A 25170-nucleotide genomic window follows, 5' to 3' on the forward strand; every position below is an offset into this window, starting at 1 on the left:
CCACCCACCCCCTTGCTCCACTCACCACATAATCGAGATCTCAAAGAACATTTCAAGGTCATGTTCTATTCCCAGGTTTGGGAGGGGTCTAGTGGTTTACAGCTCGGGGGCTGGAAGCCAGGACTCCTGGGTTCTGTTCCCAGCTCTGGGAGGGGCATGGGGGTCTAGTGGGTTACAGCAGAGGGGCTGGGAGCTGCTGATCTGGCACTTTTGAAGTGAATGAGTGATTGCACCTGTACCATGACCCTGCTAGACTTGAAAGGTTCCTGTGCCTTTGGGTCCAGTATTGAGCTACTCTGAATGAGGAGCAGTGGTAGGTGGGGTGGGGGCAGAGTGCCCATGGCTGGGGTAGCAAGGGGCTGCTGGTTGAGATTGAGGGGCACCAGCAAAACTGGGATGGGGGAAGCCAAGGCTGGGATGACAGGGGTGCTGTTAATACAGCGACCCCTCTCCCAGTGCTGAAATGCAGGCACCTCTGGGGTGGGGGGTGGGGATCCCTCTCCTGGCACTGAGATGCAGACACTTATTGGATGGGGCATGGGGGGAGGGCTGTTTATACTAAGACTTCTTGCTCAGTGCTGAGATGCAGCTGCCTCTGGGGTGGTGTCTATAGAGGGACCCCTCTGGCTGAGAGCTTTAGGGCAGTGGGCTGAGCTGCGGGCAGCGGGCATGTGTAAGAACAGACAGGCAGACTCACCTTTTAGTCAGTGCCCCTTGCAAGGGACAGGCTAATGTCACCTGCTGGGACAGAGACAAAAGGCTCACTGCCGTGGGACATGCCAATGCTGTGCATGTACTGCCCTCTGGTGGGGGCTTTGAGACTGCAGGAGCATTGACGTTAAAAACCTGCTACGTATGTGTACAGAAGTTGGAGACACCAGATGGGAGAGGTAATATCTTTTATTGGACCAACTTCTGTTGGAGAGAGAGAGATGCTTTTGAGCCACATAGAGGTCTTCTTCAGGTCCGGGAAAGGTAGTAGAACAGATTGTTTAGCATAATGAGTTAGCACATATTCTAAGGGACCATTCAAGGTAGAGGGCCTGTTAATATCTCTGCAGTCATAGGACAAAAAGGGGGGTTAGTGGGTGACAGATTGTTGTAATCAGCCATAAATCCAGTGTCTCTGTTCAGTCCATGATTTTTAGGCCTTGTCTACACTACAGAGTTTTGTTGATGCAAGTTATGCTGACGATCAAAACCCAGTATAATTACATCGCTCTGCATATTCACACAACGCTCCTTCTGTCGGCAGAGGAGCATGTCCACAGTTGATGTTCTAGCATCAACAGAGAGAGCAGTGCACTGTGGGTAGCTATCCCACTGTGCTACTCACCACCTTCTGCAGCTAGGAGTTATGGGAAGGCAGAATGGATCGCAGGGCATCATGGGTAAGGCTTTGTGTTTGCCGCGGAAAGTCACGGATTCCGTGGCTTTCCATGACCTTTGTGACTTCTGCAGTGGCCCATGTGGCTGGCCCGGGAGCCACCTGAGCAGCTCAGGCAGCCCCTGGGTTAGTTACACTGGCTGCTGCTGGGGCAGTCCTGGGGCACCCCTGCTGCCCCCCAGCAGCAGGAGTTGGGGGGGGGGCGCTCAGGGCTAGAGGTTGGGGTGCTGGGCGGTGCTTACCTAGGGCAGGCTCCCCAGAAGGGTGACAGGACCTCCATCCTTCAGCTCCCAGCAACACGTGCTGCCTCTGCCTGCAGGCACTGCCCCCACAGCTCCCACTGGCTGCAGTTCCCAGCCAATGGGAGCTACAGAACTGGGCCTTGGGGCGGAGCAGAGCCAGCACGTGGAGCTAGGAGCTGGAGGTCAGGGCTTCCCAGGAGCTGGGTAGGGAACCTGCCCCAGGCCCCTCAGCACCCGTGGGGCCCCCGGGCGGCGCCTCCCCAAGCACCCGCAGTGACCCCCCAGGCCATGCCCCGCCGAGCAGCCATGGCACCCCCTCAGGCCGTGCCCCCTCCAGCACCCCCTGGGACCACCCCTCCAGCACCCATGGCATCATCTGGGCTGCTCTCTGGAACTGCTACCCCCAAGTTTTAGTCAGGGATATATGGTAAAAGTCATGGAAAGGTGATGGGCCATGAATTTTTGTTTACTGCCCGTGACCTGTCCATGTCTTTTACTAAAAATACCCATGACTAAAACGTAGCCTTAATCATGGGTGTGGGCTCAATGTTCCATGATGCAGTTTTTTCCATCCCATCATTCCATGGGCTTTCGACTGTGCTTCGTGGCATTTCCCAAGGGCCCCTGTTTACTGTGCGCCGACCATCTCTGCCTGAATGGATGGATCCTGAACTGTTCTCTACTGTTGTGGTCACTGTTATGAACACATTGTGGATGGTCATGCAGTATATAATGAGCTCCCAATATGAACAGGAAACAGAGGTGCCTGACCTGCTGTGTGCTATGGAAAGAAACAACACTGGATTATTTTGGCATTCATGGAGCAGTTGCACATGGTGGACCATCACTTTGGGGCTCAGGAAACAAGCACTGAGTGGTGGGATTGCATCGTTATGCAGGTCTGGGATGACCAGTGGCTGCAGAACTTTCAGATGTGCAAAGCCACCTTCCTGAAACTGTGTGAAGAGCTCGCCCCAGCACTGCACTGCGGTGCAAGGACACCAAAATGAGAGCTGCCTTCTCGGTGGAGAAGCATGTGGCAATCACTGTGTGGAACCTGGCAACTCCAGACTGCTACTGGTCAATGGTGAGTCAGTTTGGAGTTGGGAAGTCCACTGTTGGGGCTGATTTAATGCAGGTGTGCAGGGCCACTAATCACATCCTGCTATAGAGGACTATGACTCTTGGCAATGTGAGAGAAATAGTGGATGGCTTTGGGGCAATGGGATTCCCTAACTGCGGCCAGGTGATAGATGGTATGCATATCCCAATTTTGGCCCCGGATCATTTTGCGATGGAGTACATCAATAGAACGGGATACTTCTCTATGGTATTTCAGGCACTTGTGGATCACTGTGGCCATATCATTGACATCAATGCGGGGTGGTCTGGGAAGGTGCATGATTTATGCATCTTCAGGAACACTGGCCTGTACAGAAAGCTGCAAGTAGGGACTTTCTTTCCAGATCGAAAGATTCCAATGGGGGATGTTGAAATTCCCATAGTGATCCTGGGAGATCCAGTGTACCCCTTACTCCCATGGCTCATGAAGTCTTACACAGGAAACCTGGACAGCAGCAAGGAGCGCTTCAACAATTGGCTGAGCAAGTGCAGAATAACCATAAAATGTGCCTTTGGCAGATTAAAAGCATGCTGGCACTGCCTTTATGGCAGGTTAGACCTAAATGAGGAAAATATTCCCATGGTCACAGCAGCCTGTTTTGTGCTCCATAATATCTGTGAGGCGAAGGTTAAAAGTTTCCCCCAGGGTGGAATACAGAGGCAGTTTACCTGGCAGCTGATTTTGAGCAGCCAGATACCAGGGCTATTGGGGGGCACAAGGGAGGGCTATTCAAATCAGGGAGGCTTTGAGGCACCATTTTGACAATGAGCTCCAGTAATCATCCAGAAACATTTCTTTCTATACAGCACTCTGCCATACTTTGTTAACTTGCCGCCATGCATGAAAATGTTGATTATTCCCGACCGTGATTTGTTCTCAGCGAATGATTAAATTGCCAATGTGTATTAATTCCAGCAGCAACCACCATGTGTAGCAGACCAATAAAGATTGGCTATCTTTCAGATAATATGTTTTTATTAAATACCAATTAACAACACACACAAAAGGCTTGGTGAGAAGGGAGAGAACAATGAAGGGCAGTGTAGGCTCTTATAGCTGTGTGTAAGTCTAGCTATCACTCTGGAAACTTTCCCAAGGAGTAGAATGAAGGGTACCAAGACAGGCCAGGAAGTTACAAGGAATGTGTGGGAGGAATTTGGGAAGGGGATGGAAAACAGTTCTGTATTGGCTGCAGGAGCTGCCAAGCACACATGAATTCTGCCTGCAGCATGATTAGGGACTTCAACATCTCCGTTTGCTCCTCCATCACTTTTATCATCCACTCCTGGCCCATTAAAATTTGCTCCTGGCTCTCCTTTCTGTCCTGCCTGTCTATTTCATAATTTTCTTTTAAAGTCTCTCTCCATGCCCTGTGTTCTTGTTTTCCAGCCTCTGAGGATTGGAGCAACCCTTGAAACATGTCCTCCTTGCTCTTCTTTGGTCACTTCCTTGTTTGGTGGAGGTGCTCCACCGATGTGTAGGTGTATTGGGGTTCCCGAGATGCAACCTGAACTGTGGGACTGGTAAGCCCTCTGTTTCACCAACCTGGGCTCCCTCTTACACTGTGATGCTTTTGGCAAGCTGCAAACCTCTGGCAGGTACTGCTCTTACACAGACATCCACAGGCAGGGACACACCCAACTGAGTTACATTAAATGCTTCTCCCAGCCACTCGCGAACCAACAATAGAGAGGCTCCTGCCAATTCCCCTCAGCTCCATACCCTCGCACCCCAGTACCCTCTTGCCCTGGTCAGAAGCCTGAGCAGTGTAAGTTTATTACTCAGTCTGCCCCTCCCTCAATGTGGAGAGGATGCACACTCGCCTTTGTTCACTGAGCTGAGATTTCCCAAGCACTTCAGCCAAAACACACTGGTTTAGATGAAATATAAAACAGGTTTATTAACCACAGGAAGATGGATTATAAGTGATTATAAGTGGTAGGCGTAAGCGGTCAGAGGTAGTTACCAAAGAAAATAAAAGATAAGGGCACACGCTAAATCTTAACCCTTATTACGCTAGCAGTATTTAGATCTGGCTGTTTTCTCACCCAGTGGATGTTACATCTCTTAATACACAGGCTTCTTCTTTAAGCCTGCTGGACCAGTCCCACGCGGGCCTCGCCAACCCCTCAGAACTACAATTCCCAGAATGCAAAGCGACTGGGGGGGTCAGCTCCTACATGCCTCAGAACTACAACTCCCAGTGGAAAGCGCGGTAACTGGTTTCCTCACTGGTCGCTTCATTACATGCGCGCTGACGTTGCCCTACAACACCCAGAAGGCAGCGCGGGAGGAACCTTCCTCCCTCATTGGTTGTGCGTGTCGATGTCATCACGCTGCATGCGCAGCCGCGGCACTCATTACTCGAAGGTAGCACTTCTTCTGTTTAGCTGTGGGGCGCCCGCCGCGTGCCTGCGTGGTGACGTAGGTGCGGCGCCTACGGCGGCTGTTCAGGGTCGGACCGGGCGGGAAGATGGCGACCGAGCACCCTGAGCCGCCGAAGGGGGAGCTGCCGCTGCCGGCCTACGGGGCCTGGGCGCCCGCCGAGCTGCAAGCGAAGTTGGCCGAGATCGGAGCCCCGGTGCAAGGTGGAGCCCGGCCGTGGGGAGTTGGGGGGGCGGCTCCCTCCAGGGGCTTCCGGGGCCCATGTGGGGGTGGCGGCGAGCCCCGCTGGAGGGAGGGGACTCCGCCTAGGAGAGCGGGTGGGAGCTGCTGGGGGGATGAGAGTGGGGGTGGCGCCCGCCGGGGGGTGCCTGGGGCCCGTGGGCGGGGGTGGGCGTGCTTGGGGCCGTATCGGGGGGTAGGGTCTGTTCCGGCCCGCGGCCCCCGAGCTGCCTTTCCCAGGCAGCCCAGAGGCGTGGGGTAGGTTGGGGGCGGACGGGAGCCTACTGGGCTGCTAGGGGTGGGGGAGCCCCTGGGTGGGGAAAGGCAGCTGGTGGTGGCGGCTCAGGCTCGGTTTTGGCCTGTGGTCTCTGACCCTTCATGTGTGTTTTCCAGGCAGCCGTGAGGAGCTGGTGGAGAGGCTGCAGACATACACGCTGCAGGTGAGGAATAACCTCCCCGTGCGCACACACTGCTCACATGAGGCAAGGGACTTGCTCTGCCATCAGAAACAGCCTCCCCAGGGCCCTAGCTGGAGCCCTGACACCAGAGGTGAAAGTAAGCTGGTACAGTCCGCTACTGCATACCGGTAAGAGCCGGTACACAGCTGATTGTACTGGCAGGGCCGCTGGTAAAGGGAGCCAAAAGGGGCAGCTTCTCTGGAGCCTGGCAATTTAAAGGGCCTGGGGCTCCTGGCTGCTGCTACTGTGCGGCTGGAGCCCTGGGCCCTTTAAGTCACTGCCGCTACCCCAGGACTTTGGCGGCGATTTAAAGGGCCCAAGGCTCCAGTCGCTGCTGTGGTAGTGGCGGTGCTGGCCGGGAGCCCCGGGCCATTTAAATTGCTGCTGACCGCCCTGAGTACTGTTAAGTCCCTTAAGTTACTTTCACTCCTGCGTGCCACCCACATCCCAATTTCTCTATATAAAAGGGATCCGTACAGAGGCCCAAACCTGGGGCTGCCTACCTGCAGTGGGAAACCTTACTGCCTTGCATGTACTGTAGTGTCACACCCCCAGCATGTATGATAGAGCATGTGGTAAGGGGCTCCCACCTTTACTGCCCTCCTAGCCACATGCACACCATGCTAGCTACACAGTGTGAGCAGTAACCACACTCAACAGCTTTGTGACTAGGAGCCAGGAGGCTACCAGCCTGGATTCACTGGTGTTAGAGTAAATGAGCAGTATTAGAAGATGAAGGCTGCTGTAGTGGTTAGGGCACTAGCTGGGATTCAGGAGACCTGGGTTCTAGTCCCTGCTCTGCCACAGACTCCCCCAGGAGACCTTCAGTGAGTCACCCAGCCTCTTTAGTTCTCAGTTTGGCATCTGTATAATGAGGATAGTAGTGCTGCCGGACCTGTAAGGATAAACAAATTAACAACTGGGAGGTGCTCAGATACTATGTTAACATAACAAGAGGTACCACTCAGCCTGAACAGTAAGCTGGGTTGTGACCATCCTCTGATTGACCCATCTTGGGTGCTAGTGACCTGTGGAAGGAAACTTGTGATCTTCATCTTCAAACTGGAACATGTGAGTGCTACTGCTATGTTGGGCGGGAGGTGGGGGCACCAGTGACATAGCCAGTGCTGTTCGGATGCCAGTAGGGAGCTCTGTCCTAGTGAGGGTCATTGAGGTTTCATCTGGGCTCCTGTATTCCTTCCTGTCCCAAAATACAGCAGGGTCCGACTAGCCCGCCTGCCCGCCCAACAGCAGAGGGATAATGACAAGTGCTCTGCCGAGGCCTCACCTCTCTACCCCACTATCTCTGCTGGTGTTCGTAGTAATTAGGGCAATTATAGTGCTGCCTGGGGGGAAGCTAGTGCGTGGGCTGCTGGGGGTGGCCTTACTTCTATCCCCATCTCTGAGCCACGTGCCCTGTGGGCATCAATATCCCCGTCCTGCTTTCTGTCTTGGCTATGGAGACTCTGGTATTGTGGGGGTGTATGCGCAGCACCCCCAGGCTCCATCTTGCTTGGAGAATTCCATACTAAGGTCCTTCCTTGCCGTGGTGGTAAATTGGCCTCCCCAGCGCCTGCAGTTCCTCTCCTGACCCAGCGCAAGCCAGTGGGAGTCTCAGAGAGAGGCTCCCCAGTGGATAGGCTTTCACCTGCTTTGCAGCCGGATTTACTGTGTCCTCTCTCTGCAGACTGGCATCGTGCTGAGCAGGCCGTCTCTTAGGGGAGATGATGGTGACAAGCCCACCCCACCTCCGATACCTGGACAGGTAAGTGTGTGGGGTGGGAGGGTTGGGGAGGAGGAATCCTGGCCTGGCTAGGTCACAGGGGCTTCCCTAGGGGCTGACTGGCCCGCTCTAGCTCTCCTATGTTGGGAGGAGGCTGTCCAGTTTCTCAGGGTGACTGGCATCCGTTGGTACTTCCTGCCAGGAGCTATTGCTAACCCCAGCATCCTGAAGAGCAGTGCTGTTCTACCTTCCTAAGTCCCTCCAACTGTGTCTGAGATCCACGAGCCGCCTCCTCTTCCTATGCTGAGCATGCTCCGCGTTGCTTTGTGGCTCTTGGGCTGTTACTGCTGCCTCTGCGCTGGGGCACAGCATCTCAGTGCAGGGCGATGGCTCTTGGTATAAATAACCCATGAATTGCTTTGTGATCCTGCACACTCTGTGTTGGTCCTTACCTCCTCATCTTTTCTCTCAATCACAGCTCCCTGGGATCCCTTTGCCCCCTCCCCCCATGGGGATGCCACCCATGCAGCCCCCGCCACCTCCTCCTCCTCCCCCTGGCATCAGCCTCAACTTCCCCATGGGCGTGGGGCCCCCTCCGCCACCCCCAGGCATGGGGCCCCCCCTCCGCATGCAGAGCGTGGACCCCTCAGCTCTGTCAGAGGAAGATCGTCTGAAGCTGGCGCAGCAGCAGGCAGCCATGCTAATGCAGCAAGAAGAGAGGGCGAAGCAGGTAAGGGCTGTGCTGCAGGCAGAGGTGCTCTTCCCTCAGTGCTGGCCCCAGGGTGGCACTAAGGGGTGCTGTGCTGTAGGGGCTCAGTCTTTGTGCTCTCCCCTGTCTGTCAGTGCTGACCCCAGTGCCCCTGTGTGGTGTGAGGCGGTGCTATGCTGCAGGGATCTGTAGGGGCCCTCCCCCCGGGCAGTGAGTGCTGACCCGAATGCCCCAGTGTGGTTAGCCCTGTGCTGCAGGGTATCTGCCAGATGACACATAATGAAGATTCAACCACTTCGTTTGCCAAGAGTCTGGGCTTTTTAATCCTGGGGTCCTGGATTTGGCCTCCTCAGATCCCCCCCTTCCCAAGTGCAATTTGAGTTGTGTATCGGATTCTTCACGTCCTGCCTTAAACCACTGTGAAGTGCTAATGCTGAGCAGCCTCTGTGTCCCACCCCAGGTGGCCACATCTCAGCACTAGGTGAAGGATCCCTGTATATCTAGCCCCATTCCCCACTTCGGAGGCAGCTATTTCTCAATGCTGGGTGAGGGAAAGTTCACCTTTTAAATTCTAGCTTGTGCAATCTGTTCTCCCATAGCCAGGGGATAGGGAAAGACACATGGGTGAAACCGACCAGGTAACAGAGCAGTGGGGTCTGTATGTCGCATCTGGGTCTGAAGGAGCCTGATCTGGCTCCTTCCCCCCTCAAGTTGCTGAAGACACACTGCTCTCTCCTCTCTGATATTGAACTGAATTGGATCCAATTGCTGTCCTGGCAGAGAACAGATGTTGCGATCCATTCAGCTCCCTGTCTGCCCCCCCCTGCCAAGTTCCGCACAGCTCTGCTGACCCATTACCAGATTGCTGCCTCGATTGCTGGCCTTTCCCAAAGCCCTGAGCAGGCAGGGGATGGGTGCCACATGCCACCTGCCTGGCCCCTGAGCTCCTGTCCGGGGAGCCTAGTCCCTTTCTCCTCCCCCACTGTCCCCCCTTTCCCACAGCCGCGCGGGCCACACTCTGGCCTGCTGCTCCCACTGGGCAGCATGGGAAGCACAGCTGGCTCTGGCCGGGTGTCACGGCTGCGAGCGTCTGCTGCTGGTAAGGGGGGTGGGGTTGGGTAAGGGAGCGGGGGTTCCTGGGGGGCAGTCAGGGAGGAGGGGGTGGTTGGATGGGCTGGAGGTTCTGTGGGGGTGCTCAGGGGATGGTGAACAGGGAGGGTTGGGAGTGGGAGTCCCGGGGGGGCCTGTTGGGGTGGAGGTGTGGATGGGGTCGAGAGGGCAGTCGGCCCAGGGAGCAGGGGGAGGTGGGGTTGGATAAGGGAGTGGGATCCCAGGGTGCAGTTAGGGGAGGGGGGTCCCAGGAGGGGGCGGTCAGGGGATGAGGGGCAGTGGGCGGTTGGATAGGGGGTGGGAGTCCCAGGGCGGCTGTCAGGGTGCAGGGGTGTGGATAGGGGTTGGGGCAGTCAGGGAGCAGGGGGGGTTGGGAGTTCTGAGGGGGGTATTTGGGGCAGGAAGTGGGAGGGGGCCAGGCTTTTTGGGGAGGCACAGCCTTCCCTACCCAGCCCTCCATACAGTTGCGCAACCTCGATGTGGCCCTCAGGCCAAAAAGTTGGCCACCCCTGGCCTACAGTCTCCCCCAATAACCGTCATAGAATATCAGGGTTGGAAGGGACCTCAGGAGGTCATCTAGTCCAACCCCCTGCTCAAAGCAGGACCAATCCACAGACAGATTTTTGCCCCAGATCCCTAAATGGCCCCCTCAAGGATTGAACTCACAACCCTGGTTTTAACAGGCCAATGCTCAAACCACTGATGTCTCTATCCAGCACCACCTCCCAGCCACAAATCTGCTCTCTCCCTGCAAATCTCCAGCTCCCGTGGGCCCTTCGAGTCCAGAATCTGCCCCCTCTGTCACCAGTGGGCCTATCTGGCCCAATATCTCCACCACCAGAGGGCTCATGGCCTCATGTCTCCTGGCATCCCTCTCCATGATTATGGAGTGAGCATCCAACACTCCTGCATGGCAGGGGTGTTGCCTCTCCCACCCCATCCTGCCACAGACATCCTGTGGGGAAGGCTGGGTGGGGAGCAGGGCTGCTGATCTTCAGCTCCAACCCAACAGTGACTTCTCCATGTGTTCTCCTTCTCTCAGGCTGCAGTCTTACTGGAACAGGAGCGACAGAAAGAGATGGCCAAGCTGGCCCCCCCGGTGCCCAGACCTCCTCTGGATGTGGGGCCTGTCAGACCCATAGGACCAAGGCCCCCAATGGTGCCACGAGGTGAGATTATTTCCCCAACTGGGGTATGGATTCGGGGGTCTTTTGCCTCTAGCAGGCTCTGGCTCTGATCCAACCCCTGGCTGCTGCCTCTGCTTTGGAAGTAGGGTGTCAGGAAGCAACAGGGAGCTGGTTACTTCAGATCCATTCCTTATGGGGACTCACCCCTTTGTGTGCGTCTCTCCTGCCCATCTAGGTAGTGCCCCTGTGGGACCGCCGCTGCCTGGAGTTCCTATTGGTGCCCCTGGCCCAAGGCCGCGGGGGCCGCCACCGCCTCCTGGGGAAGAAGGCCGAGAGGTAAGGATGCAGAAGGTGGTGGCTGGAGGGTGGCCTGTTGCAGGTGGGGCAGCTTTCTGAGATGTGTTGGAGGTAGAGAGGAGAATTCCTATCTCTCCCACACACACACACACAGTGGGTTCTATACCTGGCTCTGGGAGGGGAATGGGGTCTGGGTGGGGTGCTAGGAGCCAGGACTCCTGGGTTGTTCCTGTCCAAGCCAGCCTGTGGGTCCTGTTGTGGAACATCCCCCTGCTTAGTGATCGCCTCTGTTTGTAGACAGACGATTCCACCATTGGCCCCAAGATCCCTCAGGCCCTGGAGAAGATCCTGCAACTCAAGGAGATCCGGCAGGAGGAGCTCATAACCGTGCCTGGCACCACAGGTAACAGGCTCCTTCCATTCTGTTCCTGTGTGGTTTGGGGCAGGAGCCCTGGCTGCAGGCGGAGCCCTGACCTCTCCCAGCAGGAGGTGCTGTAGGGAGCAAGGGCAGGAGTTCTGGAGGGTCAGGATGGACACCTGGGTTTTATCCCCAGCTCTGGGTGGGGAGGAGAGTCTAGTGTGTTAGAGCTGGTGGGCGACTGGGAGTCAGGACTCCTGGATTCTACTTCTGGCTCATGTGGGAGTGGGGCCTAGAAGGTAGAGCTGGGAACTGCATGCCAGTGATCTGTGCCCCATCATTCTAAATCCTCTTGCTTCCCCTGCCCTGCTTTTTGGTTGTGCCCTGGCACTGGTGACTGCTGTAGGGACTTGCCCAAGAGCTGGGTGCTGTTTGAAGGCAGGGGGAATCCTTCCTTCCAGGAACACCCCAGTTAACCTCTCTTTGCTGTGTCTGTACCCCAGAAGACAGGAGTGTCAGGCATCTCCTAGGAAACCCATCTCTTGTCCCTTGGTAATGCTCCCCACAAAGCAGAGGCAACTAACCTGCCTGGGTTGTGTTCCTTCTATATGCTGCACCCCCCACTAAGCCAACTCTTGCACTGGGACAAATGGGGGCTGGTTGGCATGTGTCTATGGGGGGCGCAGGAGAATTGGCCTCCCTTGTAATGTGGTTGGTCACTCCTGCTCCCAGCGTGCAGTTCTGAGGGGTTGGCAGGGCTGTTCCCTCCTTGTCTTCCCCCAGAGCTTGCTGCAGTGCGTCTGACACCCCCTCTCCCCCTCCACCCGTTGCTGATTCTCCCTGTATTTCAGTAGATGACGATATGGAGACAGATTTGAAGGCATTGATCAGTATCTCTGCTTCAGAGACCGAGGAGGACATGGCTCTGTCAAAGAAAGAGGTGAGCAGGCTGTGTGCCACGCATTAGTCCCCAGCTCATCAAGTGGCTTAGAGGTGGGAAGCTGGGAGCCAGGACTCCTGGGTTCTCTCCTCACTTCTGGGAGGAGAGCAGGGGGTACTGGGAGCCTGGACTCCTGGGTTCTATTCCCAGTCTGTCGTTGGCTTGCTGAGTAAGGACCGGTCAACCCCTTCATCTGTCTCTGCTTCGGTTTTCCCTTCCGTTGAATGAGGCTTGTCTACCTTCAGGAGCAGAGAGCTCTGTTAGATGCTGAGATGGGCACTTCCCCCTAGTCTAACCTCAGCCTGGCTAGTGACAGGTAGATTTAAAGTGACTGCATCAGCTGAGCATAGGCCTTAATGTTGAGGCTGAAAACATTGGCTTGGACTGTAATAGATTCCCATGAACCATGTTTCCAGTTAGGGCATTTGAATCTTCCCTGGCTGCCAGTGTGGGGAGGGATGGGAGTGAAATTGACTCTGAGTTGCATGTGAAACTCACAAGAATCTCCCTGCAACAGAGATGCTAGGAGTGAAAGGAGGTGGGAGATTTCCCTTTGCATTCGGGGGCTCTAGATTGGAAACACTTCACAGCAGCTGGGAACTGCCACATAAAGCTGAGGCCCTGGCCATGTGTGGCAAGTCTCATGAGCTGCTGTGCCAAGCCCAGCATCCTGCAAGATGACTGTCAGGATCATTTCGTGCTGTCACCATAAAGTTCCTCCTCCAGAATTCTTCTTCATGTCTGCCATATACGGTGCAGCTCTGTCATGTGCAGTGGAAGAGCTGCCACTTACAGGATGGTGTGTGACCTGCGTCTCAGCGCTGGGAAGGGTTCTCTGTATAAACAGCCCCTCTCCCCCGCTCTACCCCAGAGGTGGCCGCATCTGAGCACCAGCGGAGGGACCAATAGTTATTAACACACTTCTCTCGGCAGAGGAACCGTAAGCGCCGTAACCGGAAGAAGAAGAAGAAGGCACGTGTGGCAGCACAGGGCACAGAGGGCAAAGGGGAGAAGGAGTCTCAGCGCACTGAGCCCAAAGACACTGAGTCAGTGGTGGAGATTGAGTACGTCACTGAGGAGCCGGAGATTTATGACCCCAACTTCATCTTCTTCAAGAGGATCTTCGATGCCTTCAAGGTGAGCCAGGCTCAGGGTGCAGCCCTGGGGTTTTGGCGCTACACAGCTAAAGGAGCCTCTAGTGGTTAAAGTGCTGGCATCTGGCCGAGGAGTGGGGTCTAGTGGTTAGAGCATAGAAGGGTGCCAGGACTCCTGGGAAGGCAGTGGGGTCTAGTGGTTAGAAGAGTGGGGCTGGAAGTCAGGACTCCTGAGTTCTATCCCTAGCTCTGAGACCATTCTCTTGAGTGGGGCATGGGGAGACTCACGGGCTGCACCGAGCCCCAAATCCTGTGACGATCTGTTTGCAATGGGGCGGGGGAAGTAGCTGCAAGCTCCATCCGCCATGGCTCTGGGGGCAGTGCTTCCCGCCTCGTCAGGATACAGATCGGTGTCTGCCCTCCAGCATCATGTTCCCTGCAGCCTGAGAGGGGGCACAAGCTGGGTTCTCGTGCCTGCTGCTGAGTTGGCTGACCCCTGGATGGTGCTGAGAGGAGGGGGAACTTCCCCTCCATAGTTCAGAAGTCCCTCCTCTTACTTAAGGGCCTGGCTTGTAGATCTTCATTCCCCAGGGCAGCAGCACCCCCACATGGCCTGTATCCCCCATCTCTTCTCTTTGGGGTTCTGCTAGCTCCTCTGAGGAGATGGGAAAGGAGCATCCTTCACTCTGTCCCCCAAGTCTTGTGCCTCCCCTGCTGTGGGGCTCCCAGCTGCTCCTTGGGGGACAATTGCTCAGGCTCATGCGCTCCTGCTTAAATCCCCCTCTGGTCAGTGTCTCCTCCCTGGGGATGGAGTCTCCGGCCTCTGCACCTTCTCACCCTCCCTTACCCCCACAGCTGACGGATGATGTAAAGAAAGATAAAGAGAAGGAGCCCGACAAGGCAGACAAGCCAGAGAGTGCAGCCGCACCCAAGAAGAAGGGCTTCGAGGAGGACCGGAAGGGCAGCGACGATGACAGTTCCGATGATGAACAGGTGGGCTGGGGGCGGGGCCAGGCAGCTAGCCAGTGGAACTCCCTGCCACCACAATGTCCCAGAGCGCAGGAGAGACTTGGGGGCGGGGGCAGGTATTGCTAGGGATCAATTAGGTTGGCATCTGCACTGACCCCAGTTGGTGCTGTGGTCCCGAGGCTGCAAAGCTGGGCTAGTGCTGCAGGGAGGTGCTTTACTGGGAATGGGGATCTTTCATCTGCATCTTGCACTGGCCAGAATTAGCGTGTGTGGGAGGGATATTGGGTCCATTGGTCTGATCAGATGGAAGTGATGTGGGGGACTCTGGCTGGATGAGCCTATTGTTTCTTTCTTGGGTCTAGGAGAAGAAACCTGAGGCCCCAAAACTGTCCAAGAAGAAGCTGAGACGCATGAATCGTTTCACGGTGGCAGAGCTCAAGCAGGTGAGATGGTCGGTCTCCCCCAGTGCCATGTGGGTGTCTGTGTCACAGCTTCTCTGAAGGGGCACTCCCTGGGGAACAGAGCTGGCCCTGCTCAAGATGCTGTAGGGAGGGATGGGACTGAACGGCCCCTCCCCTCAGCCCCTGGTTCAGGGCACAGGGGACTCTGCATTGGGGTTGGTGCCCTCTGGGCTCAGGGCCCAGCTTGGCCAGTTGGGTTGGCACTATTTAGGCAGCAAGAGTGCAACTGACCCAGCTGGGTGTTGGGCCGTGCTTTTTCTTACAGGGAACACTGTACCAGCAAGGGGTCTCCCAGGATGAACTTGCCTCAGGTCCCATTGGGACCCTTCAGCCTCTGCTGTCTGGCTGGGATGGGGCTGATGGAGCAGGGGGAATCGGACACAGTGGCTGGGAATGGGGGGTGGGAAGAGAGAAGGTTCTGGTGCTCTAAAGGTTAAGCTGTTGGCCTGGGGTAGAGATGATGGGCAGGCGGTGAACTCTGGCACTTGGAAGGTTAAGCCTGTGCTGTCCTGTCCCCAGCTTGTGGCGCGCCCGGACGTGGTGGAGATGCATGATGTGACAGCCCAGGACCCCAAGCTGCTGGTTCATCTCAAGGCCACCCGCAACTCTGTGCCAGTGCCCCGGCACTGGTGCTTCAAGCGCAAGTACTTGCAGGGCAAGCGGGGCATTGAGAAGCCGCCTTTTGAGCTGCCTGACTTCATCAAGCGCACGGGCATCCAGGAGATGCGAGAGGCGTTGCAGGAAAAGGTACCCACACGTGCACCACGCTCCAGAGGTAGCTGAATCTTGGTGCCAGTCGAGGGGTCCCTGTAGAAACAGTCCCTACTCTCAGCTCCCCCTCTGATCTGGGTTGCTGTGTGGTGACTTGGAGGGGCTGGGGCTATATTCCCCTCCCCGGGATGACTGCAAGACTTGGTCCTGTTATCCATTGCCATATTTCCATGCCACGCACGCACCTCCCCTCCCACCCCGTTGGTAGATCAGGTCTGCCTCCTGGAGAGGGGTTTACATCCTGGGCCCTGCAGGGAGTGGCAGGAGGCTGTTTGGTGGCACTGTCTGTCCCTGCAGGGCCCATGGCGTGGTTGAGGTGTGCTCACAGTCTCCTTTCTCCCACCCGCCCCAGGAGGAACAGAAAACCATGAAGTCAAAGATGCGGGAGAAGGTTCGCCCCAAGATGGGCAAGATCGACATTGACTACCAGAAGCTGCATGACGCCTTCTTCAAGTGGCAGACCAAGCCCAAGCTCACCATCCATGGAGACCTCTACTACGAGGTGGGTGTGGGGCCCAGGGAAGCCCTGTCCCTACGGGAACCCCTCAGATGGGGCAGTGGCTCCGGGGTGTGCCCCATGACTCAGGAGGGCAGTCTCCATCTCTGGCAGACAGCTGGGGATTGTGGGCTGGGAAGGAAAACCTATCCTGGCCTGGCTCTCTCTGACCCTGGGTTTCTGGTTGCTGGGAGCCTCTCCCCAGCTGGATGCTAGGCTGTGATCAGCCCATGTGGGGTGCTGCCAGAGCCCACTAGCATTGGGGCACCCCCTCGCGATTGCTCTGACCCCAAGACTCTCCTCTCCACCAGGGCAAGGAGTTTGAGACGCGGCTGAAAGAGAAGAAGCCAGGGGACCTGTCAGACGAGCTGCGCATTGCCTTGGGGATGCCCGTTGGCCCGGTAAGTGCTCTTGGAAGCCGCCTGTCAGACGAGGGTAGCTGATGTGACCCTCACCTGCTGGTCCTACGGCCAGCCATTGGGAGGCAGCTAGTCACGGCCACTGCGTGGCTGGGCACCTGGGGGCTAGAACAGCAGAGCAGCTCTAGGGTGGGATTGCAGGGCACTGGCAGAGCTATGGTGGTGGGGAGGTAGGTAGCAGGAGGCTGTAGGTTGGGACTGAGGGGTGCCTGTGAGTGAGAGATGAGGTTTTCAGTCCCCTCCTTCTGGCACTTCCTTGCTGATGGTCCGGGGGGCTGGTTAGCCAGGGCTGGGCAAGCAAGTCTGTCCTATTGGCTAACACCATGTCTCTACTGGTTCCAGAATGCCCACAAAGTGCCACCCCCGTGGCTGATCGCCATGCAGCGCTACGGCCCACCTCCCTCCTACCCTAACCTGAAGATCCCGGGCCTCAATTCCCCCATCCCAGAGGTGAGTGGCTGAGTCTGTCCTGCGGGGCGCTGGGGAATGATCCCTCGTCCCAGCATGTGCTCTTTGGGTGTCTGCAGGGCTCTCGAATGGCTGGGAGGCCAATGGCGCTGTCACTGGTGCCGGGGTGCCTGTTGGAGTGGTCCTAGTCCAAGAAGCCCCTCCCCATTTGGCCCTTTTTCACTAGTGGGGAAAAGGGGACTCTTAACTCGAGGCAGTGCCAGTGCAGCTGAGGCTCAGCCTGCCAATACAGAGTGACACTATCCCTGAGACGCCCCTTTTCCTAGCAAAGACCAGGTTGGAGCACTGGCCTCTTTCCTGCTTCCCACTCCTGAGCCCCTCTGCCCCCCCCCCCACCCCCCTAGATCGCTTTCATCTGGCACTCCACGCTTCTTGTTCCCGTGTTCCCCACTCCACGTGGTTATATGCTTGTCTTCCTCCTGCCCCACTCGCACCATCCGCAGACCTGTATTAACCATCGTGCAGTGAAATCTACCCCTTCTGCCTAGAAACCAGCACAGTCGCAAGGGGTGAGAGGAGCACTGGCACAGCTTCCCAGCTGGGAGGCTAAGGCCCACAGATGGGAGGTGACTTAGCCAGAGTCAGTGGCTGGGCCAGGACCAGAGCCCAGGAGTCCTGGCTTCCAGTCACCCCCTGCTCTAACCAACCGGACTCCACTGTCCTCTGGAGCCTGAATAACTCTTTCCTCTTGTCCAGGGCTGCTCGTTTGGGTACCATGCTGGGGGCTGGGGGAAACCCCCCGTTGATGAGACTGGGAAGCCCCTGTATGGAGACGTCTTTGGGACCAATGCTTCTGAGTTCCAGGTAGGTAGCCGAGTGATCACGGCCCTGGAGAGACTGGGTGGGGGTGGGAATAGCCATTGCTTGGGGGACTGTGATCACATGCCACTGCTGTACTTTCTAGGTGCAACGGGATGAGCTAGGGGCCACCCACTGGCCGGCATTCTCCCTCTTTGGTACTGCCAACCAGGCCGGGGCTCTTCCAGGGTGGCGGGAACCAAGACGAATACACAACCTGCACTGACAGATTACCTCCCTGCTGAGTGTCAGTAGGACCCCTGGAACTGCTCCTCCATGGGGCTGATGAGCTGAGGCAGAGCCGGGGGGGCAGCAAGGCTGGTGCTGGGGAAAAGATTGGATCCCTGAACGTTGGAGACTGAACCCCCGTTCCTACTGTACTGGGGCTGGAATGGTGCCCCCTAGAGGAGGAAAGCCCATTTCCCTACTCCTCTGAGCCAGCCTGTCTCCCTGCTTGGCGGCTGAATCAGAGCAGCGCCCTCCAGTGGGGAGAGGCCCCCGTCCTCACAACTTCCTCCGTCCAACCCATCTCCCCTCATTTCAGACCAAAGCAGAAGAAGAGGAAATTGACCGGACACCCTGGGGAGAGCTGGAGCCATCAGACGAGGAATCCTCAGAGGAGGAAGAGGAGGAGGAGAGTGATGAGGAGAAGCCAGATGAGACGGGCTTCATCACCCCAGCTGACAGGTCGGTGCCTATCGGGGTGGGGGCTGCCCTGGCATGGGCTATGGTGGCGCTGGGGCTGGCGTGGGGTTGTGAGGGCCATGTGGGGCTCCTCCATTCTAGCCAGGCCATGTGGCCCAGGTGCTGTCTCTAACCATTTGCCCTTCCTCCCCAGTGGCCTGATCACGCCAGGCGGCTTCTCCTCCGTCCCTGCTGGCATGGAGACTCCTGAGCTCATTGAGCTGAGGAAGAAGAAGATAGAAGAGGCCATGGATGGGTAAGTCAGGCCTCTGCCTTGCTTGTGCCACTCTGCTCCCCCAGAGACAGCGCGGGGAGCAGGACTCGAGAGAGAATCCCATGGAACCCCAGGGAGCACCGTAGTGTGCACTCTGTGCTGGCCCTATTGCCCCCATGTGCCGTACTGGCATTAGGGCTGTACTGCAGGGAGTGGGGGTGGGGCTCGGTAAGGGGTGCAGAGCCTAGCGTGAGCCAGGACGTGATGCTGGTGATGCTGTTATTTTGGAGGGCTCTCGGTCACTTACCTTCCCAGTTGGAGCTCTTAGTCCTACTCTCTTGGCTCAGTCTCAGCCTTGTTGTTCCCATTCTGCTTCCCAAATCCCTCCTGCTGTTTCATTAGGGCCAGACACTCTCTTCTCCACTTCCTGTCCCAATCTGCTGTCTGGCTACCAAACAGCCCACCCCAGAGGTAGCTGCATCTCTGTCCCCCTGGCACTCGGCCTGTTGTGCTGATCCTGTGTCTGACCCACTTACCCACAGCAGCGAGACGCCCCAGCTCTTCACAGTGCTGCCAGAGAAGCGAACTGCCACGGTTGGGGGTGCTATGATGGGTTCCACTCACATCTATGACATGTCCACGGTGAGTGACTTAGGCCAGCCAGCCAGGTGAGCTCTGAGACTTGAACCAGCGACCCACGGCTTGGCGGGATGGGGACCTGTACTGCCAGAACCCACCTATTCTCTCTGGGCCCCTGGAGCAATTGTGGTGACAAGGCTTCCTTGCATGGGAGGGGCAGTGGGGTGGGGCTGCTTGTCCTTGGCATGAGCACTGGTCTGTGTTCACTAGTGATCTGGAGCAGGGAGGGGGCCAGCTGGGCAGGGGAGTTGGGCACTGAGGGCAGTGGGGCTTGAGGAGTGGGCGGCATTGGAGCAGAGAGCTGGGAAGCCATGGTGCAGGGAGTGGGGCAGGACTCATCTGGATGGGCTATGGAAAGGGGTTGAGCAGCATGGAGGGCAATAGGTGGCCCTTGGCTGCTGAAGAGCCAGGCTAGAACTGTAGTTCAGTGGAACCACCCAAGCCCGGTTCAAGTGCAAGGCTCTGGCCTTCCCCACTGCAGTTAGCCTGTGGGACTCTCTGCCCACAGGGGCTCATTGTGGCTGGGAGCCAAGCAGGGTCTGGGTGTTTCTGTGGGCATTTGAGGCGAGAACTCTGAATGCTCCGCCTGGGGGAGATTGTCCCCCCCCCCAATAAGATAAACCAGGCTAGTGTGGCCCCTGGCTGCTGTTCCCTGGGGGCAAGGGCTCCCCCCTCCCATGCCTAGTGCTGGAGTCTCACCCTTCTCCTCGCCTGCAGGTGATGAGCCGGAAGGGGCCGGTGCCAGAGATCCAGGGAGTGGAGGTGGCGCTGGCTCCTGAGGAGTTGGAGCTTGATCCGATGGCCATGACGCAGAAGTACGAAGAGCACGTGCGGGAGCAGCAGGCCCAGGTGGAGAAGGAGGACTTCAGTGACATGGTGGCTGAGCACGCAGCTAAGCAGAAGGTATGGGGCGGGGCTGGGCTGGGGGAAGGGGCCTGGTGTGGGACATGGGGCTGAACCCTCTATGGGGTGCCAGCTCCTGTCTGGCCCCACAGGGTAGGGGGATTGATTTGGCTCGGGGTCAGTGAATGGGATACAGAGCCTGTCCCCTCTAGGGGGTGCCAAAGCTCCTGTCCAGCCTCAGGGTTGGGGGAGAAACTGGGCCAGGGAGGAGGTCATGAGTCTCTTGCTGGCTGAACTTTCTCTCTCTCTTCCCCCCTGCAGCAGAAGAAGCGGAAAGCGCAGCCCCAAGACACGCGTGGGGGCGGCAAGAAGTACAAAGAGTTCAAGTTCTAGCCCCATCCCCTTGGTTTGCATCCCTTCTGTTTTTAACCCACTTGTTCCTGTGCCTGTGCTGTAGGGAGAGCCACTCTCGCTGGCGCCCCCTGCTGCTCAGTTCCCTCCAACTGTTTTGTGGTTTTTTGTTTTTTTTTGTAAATAAAATCCTGGGTGCTGGGGCGATGCCCCTGCCTGGGTTCTTGCTCAGTCTGGCCCGTTGGATCTTGTCTCTAGGAGGCGAGCACTGCCTCCTCCCTTTGCTGTCTCAGGATCCCCATCAACCACTGCACCTTCCCATCTTCGGCCAAATGCTGTGGGGCAAGTGGAGACAAGGGGGCCAGGCTCCTGGGAATCTTGCTCCTCAGGCAATAAGCCATGCTGTGAAGACTCAGATGTAGAACTTCTGTTGCCTGGGTGCCAGGCCTTGGAGTACAGTGATCTCAGTGCACTCTGCTTCCAGTTCCCTGCTGGCTCTGTGTGTGGCTCTGCCAGGGAGGTGAGATCTCCAGGTCTATTGTAAAAAGCCAGTGGGAGCAAAGGGGTAGTTGCCTTGTAGGGCTATGCTGTGCGGAGTAATCTCCCCTGGCAGGCCCCCCTCTGTTGTAGTAAAACTGCTGTGAGCTGGGTCACTGCCCTCACCCCAGGGCTGCAGCCCCTACCGTAGTGTCTCAGGGCAGCCCTCGCTGCTTTGGGAAGAGGGGACAGGGGGCAGCTGCATATGAAGCAGCACTGCTGCCCAGGTATCTCAAAGTGCTTGCCAGTCATCCCCGTGCAGCAGGCAGTGACTTGCCATTGCTCTGTGTGACCATGGGCCAGGCTGGGGATAGAATCCAGGAGTCCTGCTAGAGAAGCAATGAGCTAGAAACATCAGGCTGGAGCCTTTGTGCCATAGCTGTAGGCCCAGCTGGCCCCCTTAGCAAGCACCAGCTATCCTGGAGCTTGGGGCAGTGTTGGCTGTGGCTGTTTGAGAGGGGAAACTTTTTTCCTTGGCCTCAGCACAGGTGATCTGTGCCCTTGCCCCTGCTGGGAAACCTGGTTCTTGTTTCACCCGAGGGTGCTCCAAACCATGGACCCCTCCAGCTGGCATCCTTCACCCCTGTCCTTCTCTGTAGTGGCTGGGTAGGTGGGATCCAAACTCCAGCTCCTTTCTGCCCTGCTGCCTGTGCTTTGCTTCCTGCTGTTGGTCCCAGCAGTGTGGCATGGCAGTGCCTGTGATCCTGGCACTCTCACTGCAGAACAGTGGGCACAGCACAGCCCTGGCACAGGGGTGGGATTCTGCTCTGGTTAGACAGGAGCTTTTGGGCACAGGGAGGGATGGCAGGGGAACTGGGCTTCCTACTGTCCTATCACCTTGACAGTGGGGAGGGAAGTTTAGGGGCTGCCTTGCTCGGCAGCTGGGAGTGTCTCTAAAGCTGCTCAAGGAAAAGGGTGCCCCCCCTACCCCCAATTCCCAGCAAGCATGCAGGTCTTTGCTGTGTGCCTGGGAGAGGGGACTGCTAGTAGCTGCCTCACTGGAGTTGAGAACAGAGCAAGGAGGGGTGGATAGGTCTTGCTATCGGGTGCTGAGCTGGCACTTGGGCGGGTATGGCACTGAAGCAGCTGTGGGCATTCTTTCCCTGGGGAGAGGCCCCCACCTTTTTGCAGTAACCAACCTTGCCAGCTGCAGCCTGGGGCTTGGCCCCTGGGGAAAGCAGCTGCATGGCCCAGCCTTGGTGCTTGCCTGGCCAGAGCTCTGCTAGCCAGGTCATTTACATGACCTCCCAGAGCTGGGGAAGGGAAAGCTGAGGCCAGGTAAACACCTTGACCTAGCACTGTCCTGTGTTGCTATCTGGGACCTGTGCAGCAGGCTGGCTGCACAGCAAAGGGTCAGACTGGGTTCCTATGGCCCTTCTCTCATGCCCTCCGTTCTGACCCTGCAAATGGGGAAACAGCTGGAAGAGCTGGAGCTAGATGTCTGGACTCCTGCCCCCACTCTATTCCAGAGGCTGCTCCCTTTTCAGTCTCTGGTCCTGCAGTCACTGTGGGAAGCTCTTGAGCTGGGGCTAGCGCCTGGAGCCAGCGCTTGGAGCCCAAGCTGCTGCATGGCAGTGGACAGGGCTGCTGGGACAATTTGTACAGTGGGGGTGCTGAGAGCCACTAAACTAAGCCTTGTATATAATGGAAACCACTTCAAGCCAGAGGGTGCAGCAGCACCCCTAGTTCCAGCACCTATGGCAGAGGGAGAAAAGAAGTGAGCCAGCACCCTCATTTGGGCTGCTTTCCTGCCCTACCTCCCCACCACCATTCCCTTACTGGCATAGAGGGGTCCTGGGGCCTAGAGCTGAGCTGAGTGACTCCCAAGCTGGGGAGGCTCTCCTCAAGCCAGTATAGGCCCAGCCCCCCTGCACTAGCATGAGTGGGGCAGTGGAGGGTGCCAGTAGGGGGCAGGATGGGACTAGGGCAGAGAAATGTGTGCTTGACCAGGGGCTCTACCTAGCTGGAGGTTTAGTGGGAGGGAGAACTGAGGGAAGGGGGGCTGGGTTAGTAGGGGAGGAGGGGCAGAGGGAGTTAGTGGGGTGTGCGTGGAGAGGATTGGTGGGGTGGGCAGAGAGGGTTAGTGGGGAGGGTGGGAAGAGGGATGGGGCTGGGTTAGTGGTAGGGTGGGAATCAGGAGGCAGTGAGGTGGCTGGGCAGCGAGGATTAGAGGGGGGGCAGAGGAATTTAGTGTAGGGATGGGAAGGGGAGCGCAGAGGAGATTTGTGGGAGGGAGGGGGCTGAGGGGTGAGGCAGTGGGGTGAGTGGGTAGAGGATTAGATGGGGCAGGGAGGGGGCTGAGGGATTTAGTGTAGGGGTGGGAAAGGGGGTTAGTGGGAGGGAGGGAGCTGAGGGGTTAGTGTGGGGTGGGAAGGGGAGGCAGTGGGGTGGGGAGGGGGCTGAGGAGGTGGGGAGTGGGGAGGGGAGGCAGTGGGGAGGTGGCTGAGGGATTTAGGGTGGGAAGGGGGAGGCAGTGGGGTGGGGCGGGGCGGGGGCTGAGGGAGTTGGGGTGGGGAGGGGGAGGCAGGGGGGAGGGGCTGGCCTGGCAGGGACGGGAGGAGGGTAGAAGCTCAGGATGGCCCTTTCGACCCTTTAAGCCGCGGGCAGGAGTTGGAGGCGCGCTCCCGTAAGCGGGTCCTCGCAGGGCTCAGCCCCCTCCCCCCCCCCCAGCACGGGGACGAGCCTGGCGCTCCAGCGGGGCGGAGCGGTGGGGAGGTGCGAGCCCCGCTGTGACCAATCAGGTCGGCGCGGGCTCCCCCGTGCCCCGCCTCCTGCCCTCGGGAGCGAGCGGCGGCGGCGGCGACGGGCGGGAGCGCGCCTGGGGCAACAGGCAGGGCCGGGCAGCGGTGCGGGTCCGGCTCGACTTCATGGCGGAGCGCGGGGTCCCGGCGGCGGGGGCAGCGCGCCCCGCCCCGCAGCCCGCGGCGGCCGCGCTCCCCAGCAGTCTCCTCGGGCAGCCCCGGCCCAGGCCCCGGGCGCGGCGCCCTGCCCCTAAGCCGGGCTCCGGGCCCCTCACCCCTGGCGGGGCGGCCCCGGGCGGGCCGGCGGGGCGCCCGGTGCAGATGAACCTGTACGCGACCTGGGAGGTGGATCGGAGCTCGCCCAGCTGCGTGCCCAGGTGAGAGGCTGGTGGGGCGCGGACCTGACCCCCTTCCCCGGAGAGACCCGGCTGGGCCGCCCCCTTCTCTCCCTCCCGGAGAGACCCGGCTGGACCGGCCCCCATCTCCCCCTCCCCCCCCCCCGAGAGACCCGGCTGGACCGGATCCCCTTCTCCTTCTCCCCCTCCCCCACCCCGGAGAGACCCGGCTGGACCGGACCCCCTCATTCCCCCTGCACGGAGACCCGGCTGGAGCAGACCCCTTGCCCATGGAGAGTCTCACCTTCGCTTACTCCTGCTCCCTTCTCGTACTTTGTCTCCCCTCCCCACACACACCTTGTCCTGCTTCTCCTTCCTAACGGGGGTCTCCTCTCTCTGCCCTGCTGTTCCCCAGTTTCCTCCCACATGGGCTGCCATCATCCTGCTCTTCCATGGAGCGACCGCAGGGGACCCTGCCCCTGGACCCAGCTCTCTGCTCAGCCTAGCAGTGGCCAGCCCTTGGGATAACCTCCGGGCCCTCCTATCATAGTGGTGGGCTCTGTAGGATACCAGCTTCCCCCCGCCCTCCCCCCGCTGTGGGGGCCCATATGAACCACAGAACCTGCATAGGAACATATGTCTGCTCCTCAGCCCAGAGGGACCAGCATGGGGTACCCACTCCTTACTTAGTATCCATCCATTCCCATGGGAACCACCCCCCTCGAAGCAAGGTGAAACCCAATTCTGTTTCGTCCCCCAAGTACCCAGGAAAGAGATCAACTTCCTCTGCCCCACACATCGCGCACCTGCCCAATCTTGTGGGTGTGACAAGCCACAGCCACCTTGGGGGGAAAGCACCCTTCTCTCACTCAGGTGTGTGTCCAGGGACCCATCCTGTTCCCTTTCTACTTGTGTCTGGACCAGGGACACACCCCCTTCCTAAAAATGCTAGTTGTTGTGAAAGCCCAATTGGTGGTATTGGGCTGGCGGATGGGGGCTGCTGCCTAGCTGTGCCTGGCTAGGGAGAGGTGTGTGGCTACTGGGAGATAATCAGTCCTCTCAGTTCATTGATTGTTTATTTTTAGCGCCGTTCCTTTGATGCTGCCAGAGTCCAGGTGACTCGTTGTCATTCTGCTCCCGTGCTGCTGCTGTGGCAGGGATCGTAATTGCCGTGCTAATCTGTTGGTGGTAGCAGAAAAATATCTCAGACAACACATCCGGCTGTTGCTGTATTGTGGCGATTTGTGGTCACCAAGGCGGCTTCCTACATGC

General features: G+C 58.0%; 2 protein-coding genes across 4 annotated transcripts in view; both read left to right on the forward strand.

The window, feature by feature from the left end:
• Nucleotides 1–5225: 5225 nt before the first annotated feature.
• Nucleotides 5226–20516, forward strand: SF3B2 (splicing factor 3b subunit 2). Of its 2 annotated transcripts, none has more exons than XM_039482304.1 (21): nucleotides 5226–5340; nucleotides 5750–5796; nucleotides 7502–7579; nucleotides 8016–8267; nucleotides 10399–10525; nucleotides 10719–10819; nucleotides 11078–11183; nucleotides 11990–12078; nucleotides 13012–13215; nucleotides 14028–14165; nucleotides 14504–14584; nucleotides 15122–15349; nucleotides 15726–15875; nucleotides 16181–16270; nucleotides 16631–16738; nucleotides 17453–17560; nucleotides 18099–18241; nucleotides 18393–18494; nucleotides 18995–19094; nucleotides 19809–19994; nucleotides 20256–20516. In XM_039482304.1, exons 1-21 carry the CDS (start codon nucleotides 5226–5228, stop codon nucleotides 20325–20327), a joined length of 2625 nt encoding a protein of 874 aa, XP_039338238.1. In that variant the 3' UTR covers nucleotides 20328–20516. The 2 variants fall into 2 exon arrangements, with proteins under 2 accessions (XP_039338238.1, XP_039338239.1); XM_039482305.1 differs by having other exon boundaries at nucleotides 11993–12078; nucleotides 20256–20327.
• A 3158-nt stretch (nucleotides 20517–23674) lies between these two features.
• Nucleotides 23675–25170, forward strand: part of PACS1 (phosphofurin acidic cluster sorting protein 1) — a 107968-nt gene continuing 106472 nt past the window's right edge. For both annotated transcript variants that reach the window (XM_039547811.1, XM_039547813.1), the window contains exon 1: nucleotides 23675–23940. In XM_039547811.1, coding sequence (XP_039403745.1) covers nucleotides 23690–23940 — 251 coding nt within the window. In that variant the 5' untranslated portion in view covers nucleotides 23675–23689. The remainder of the gene's footprint in view (nucleotides 23941–25170) is intronic.

This window comes from Mauremys reevesii, linkage group 7 (genome assembly GCF_016161935.1).
Source record: "Mauremys reevesii isolate NIE-2019 linkage group 7, ASM1616193v1, whole genome shotgun sequence".
NCBI lineage: Eukaryota > Metazoa > Chordata > Testudines > Geoemydidae > Mauremys > Mauremys reevesii.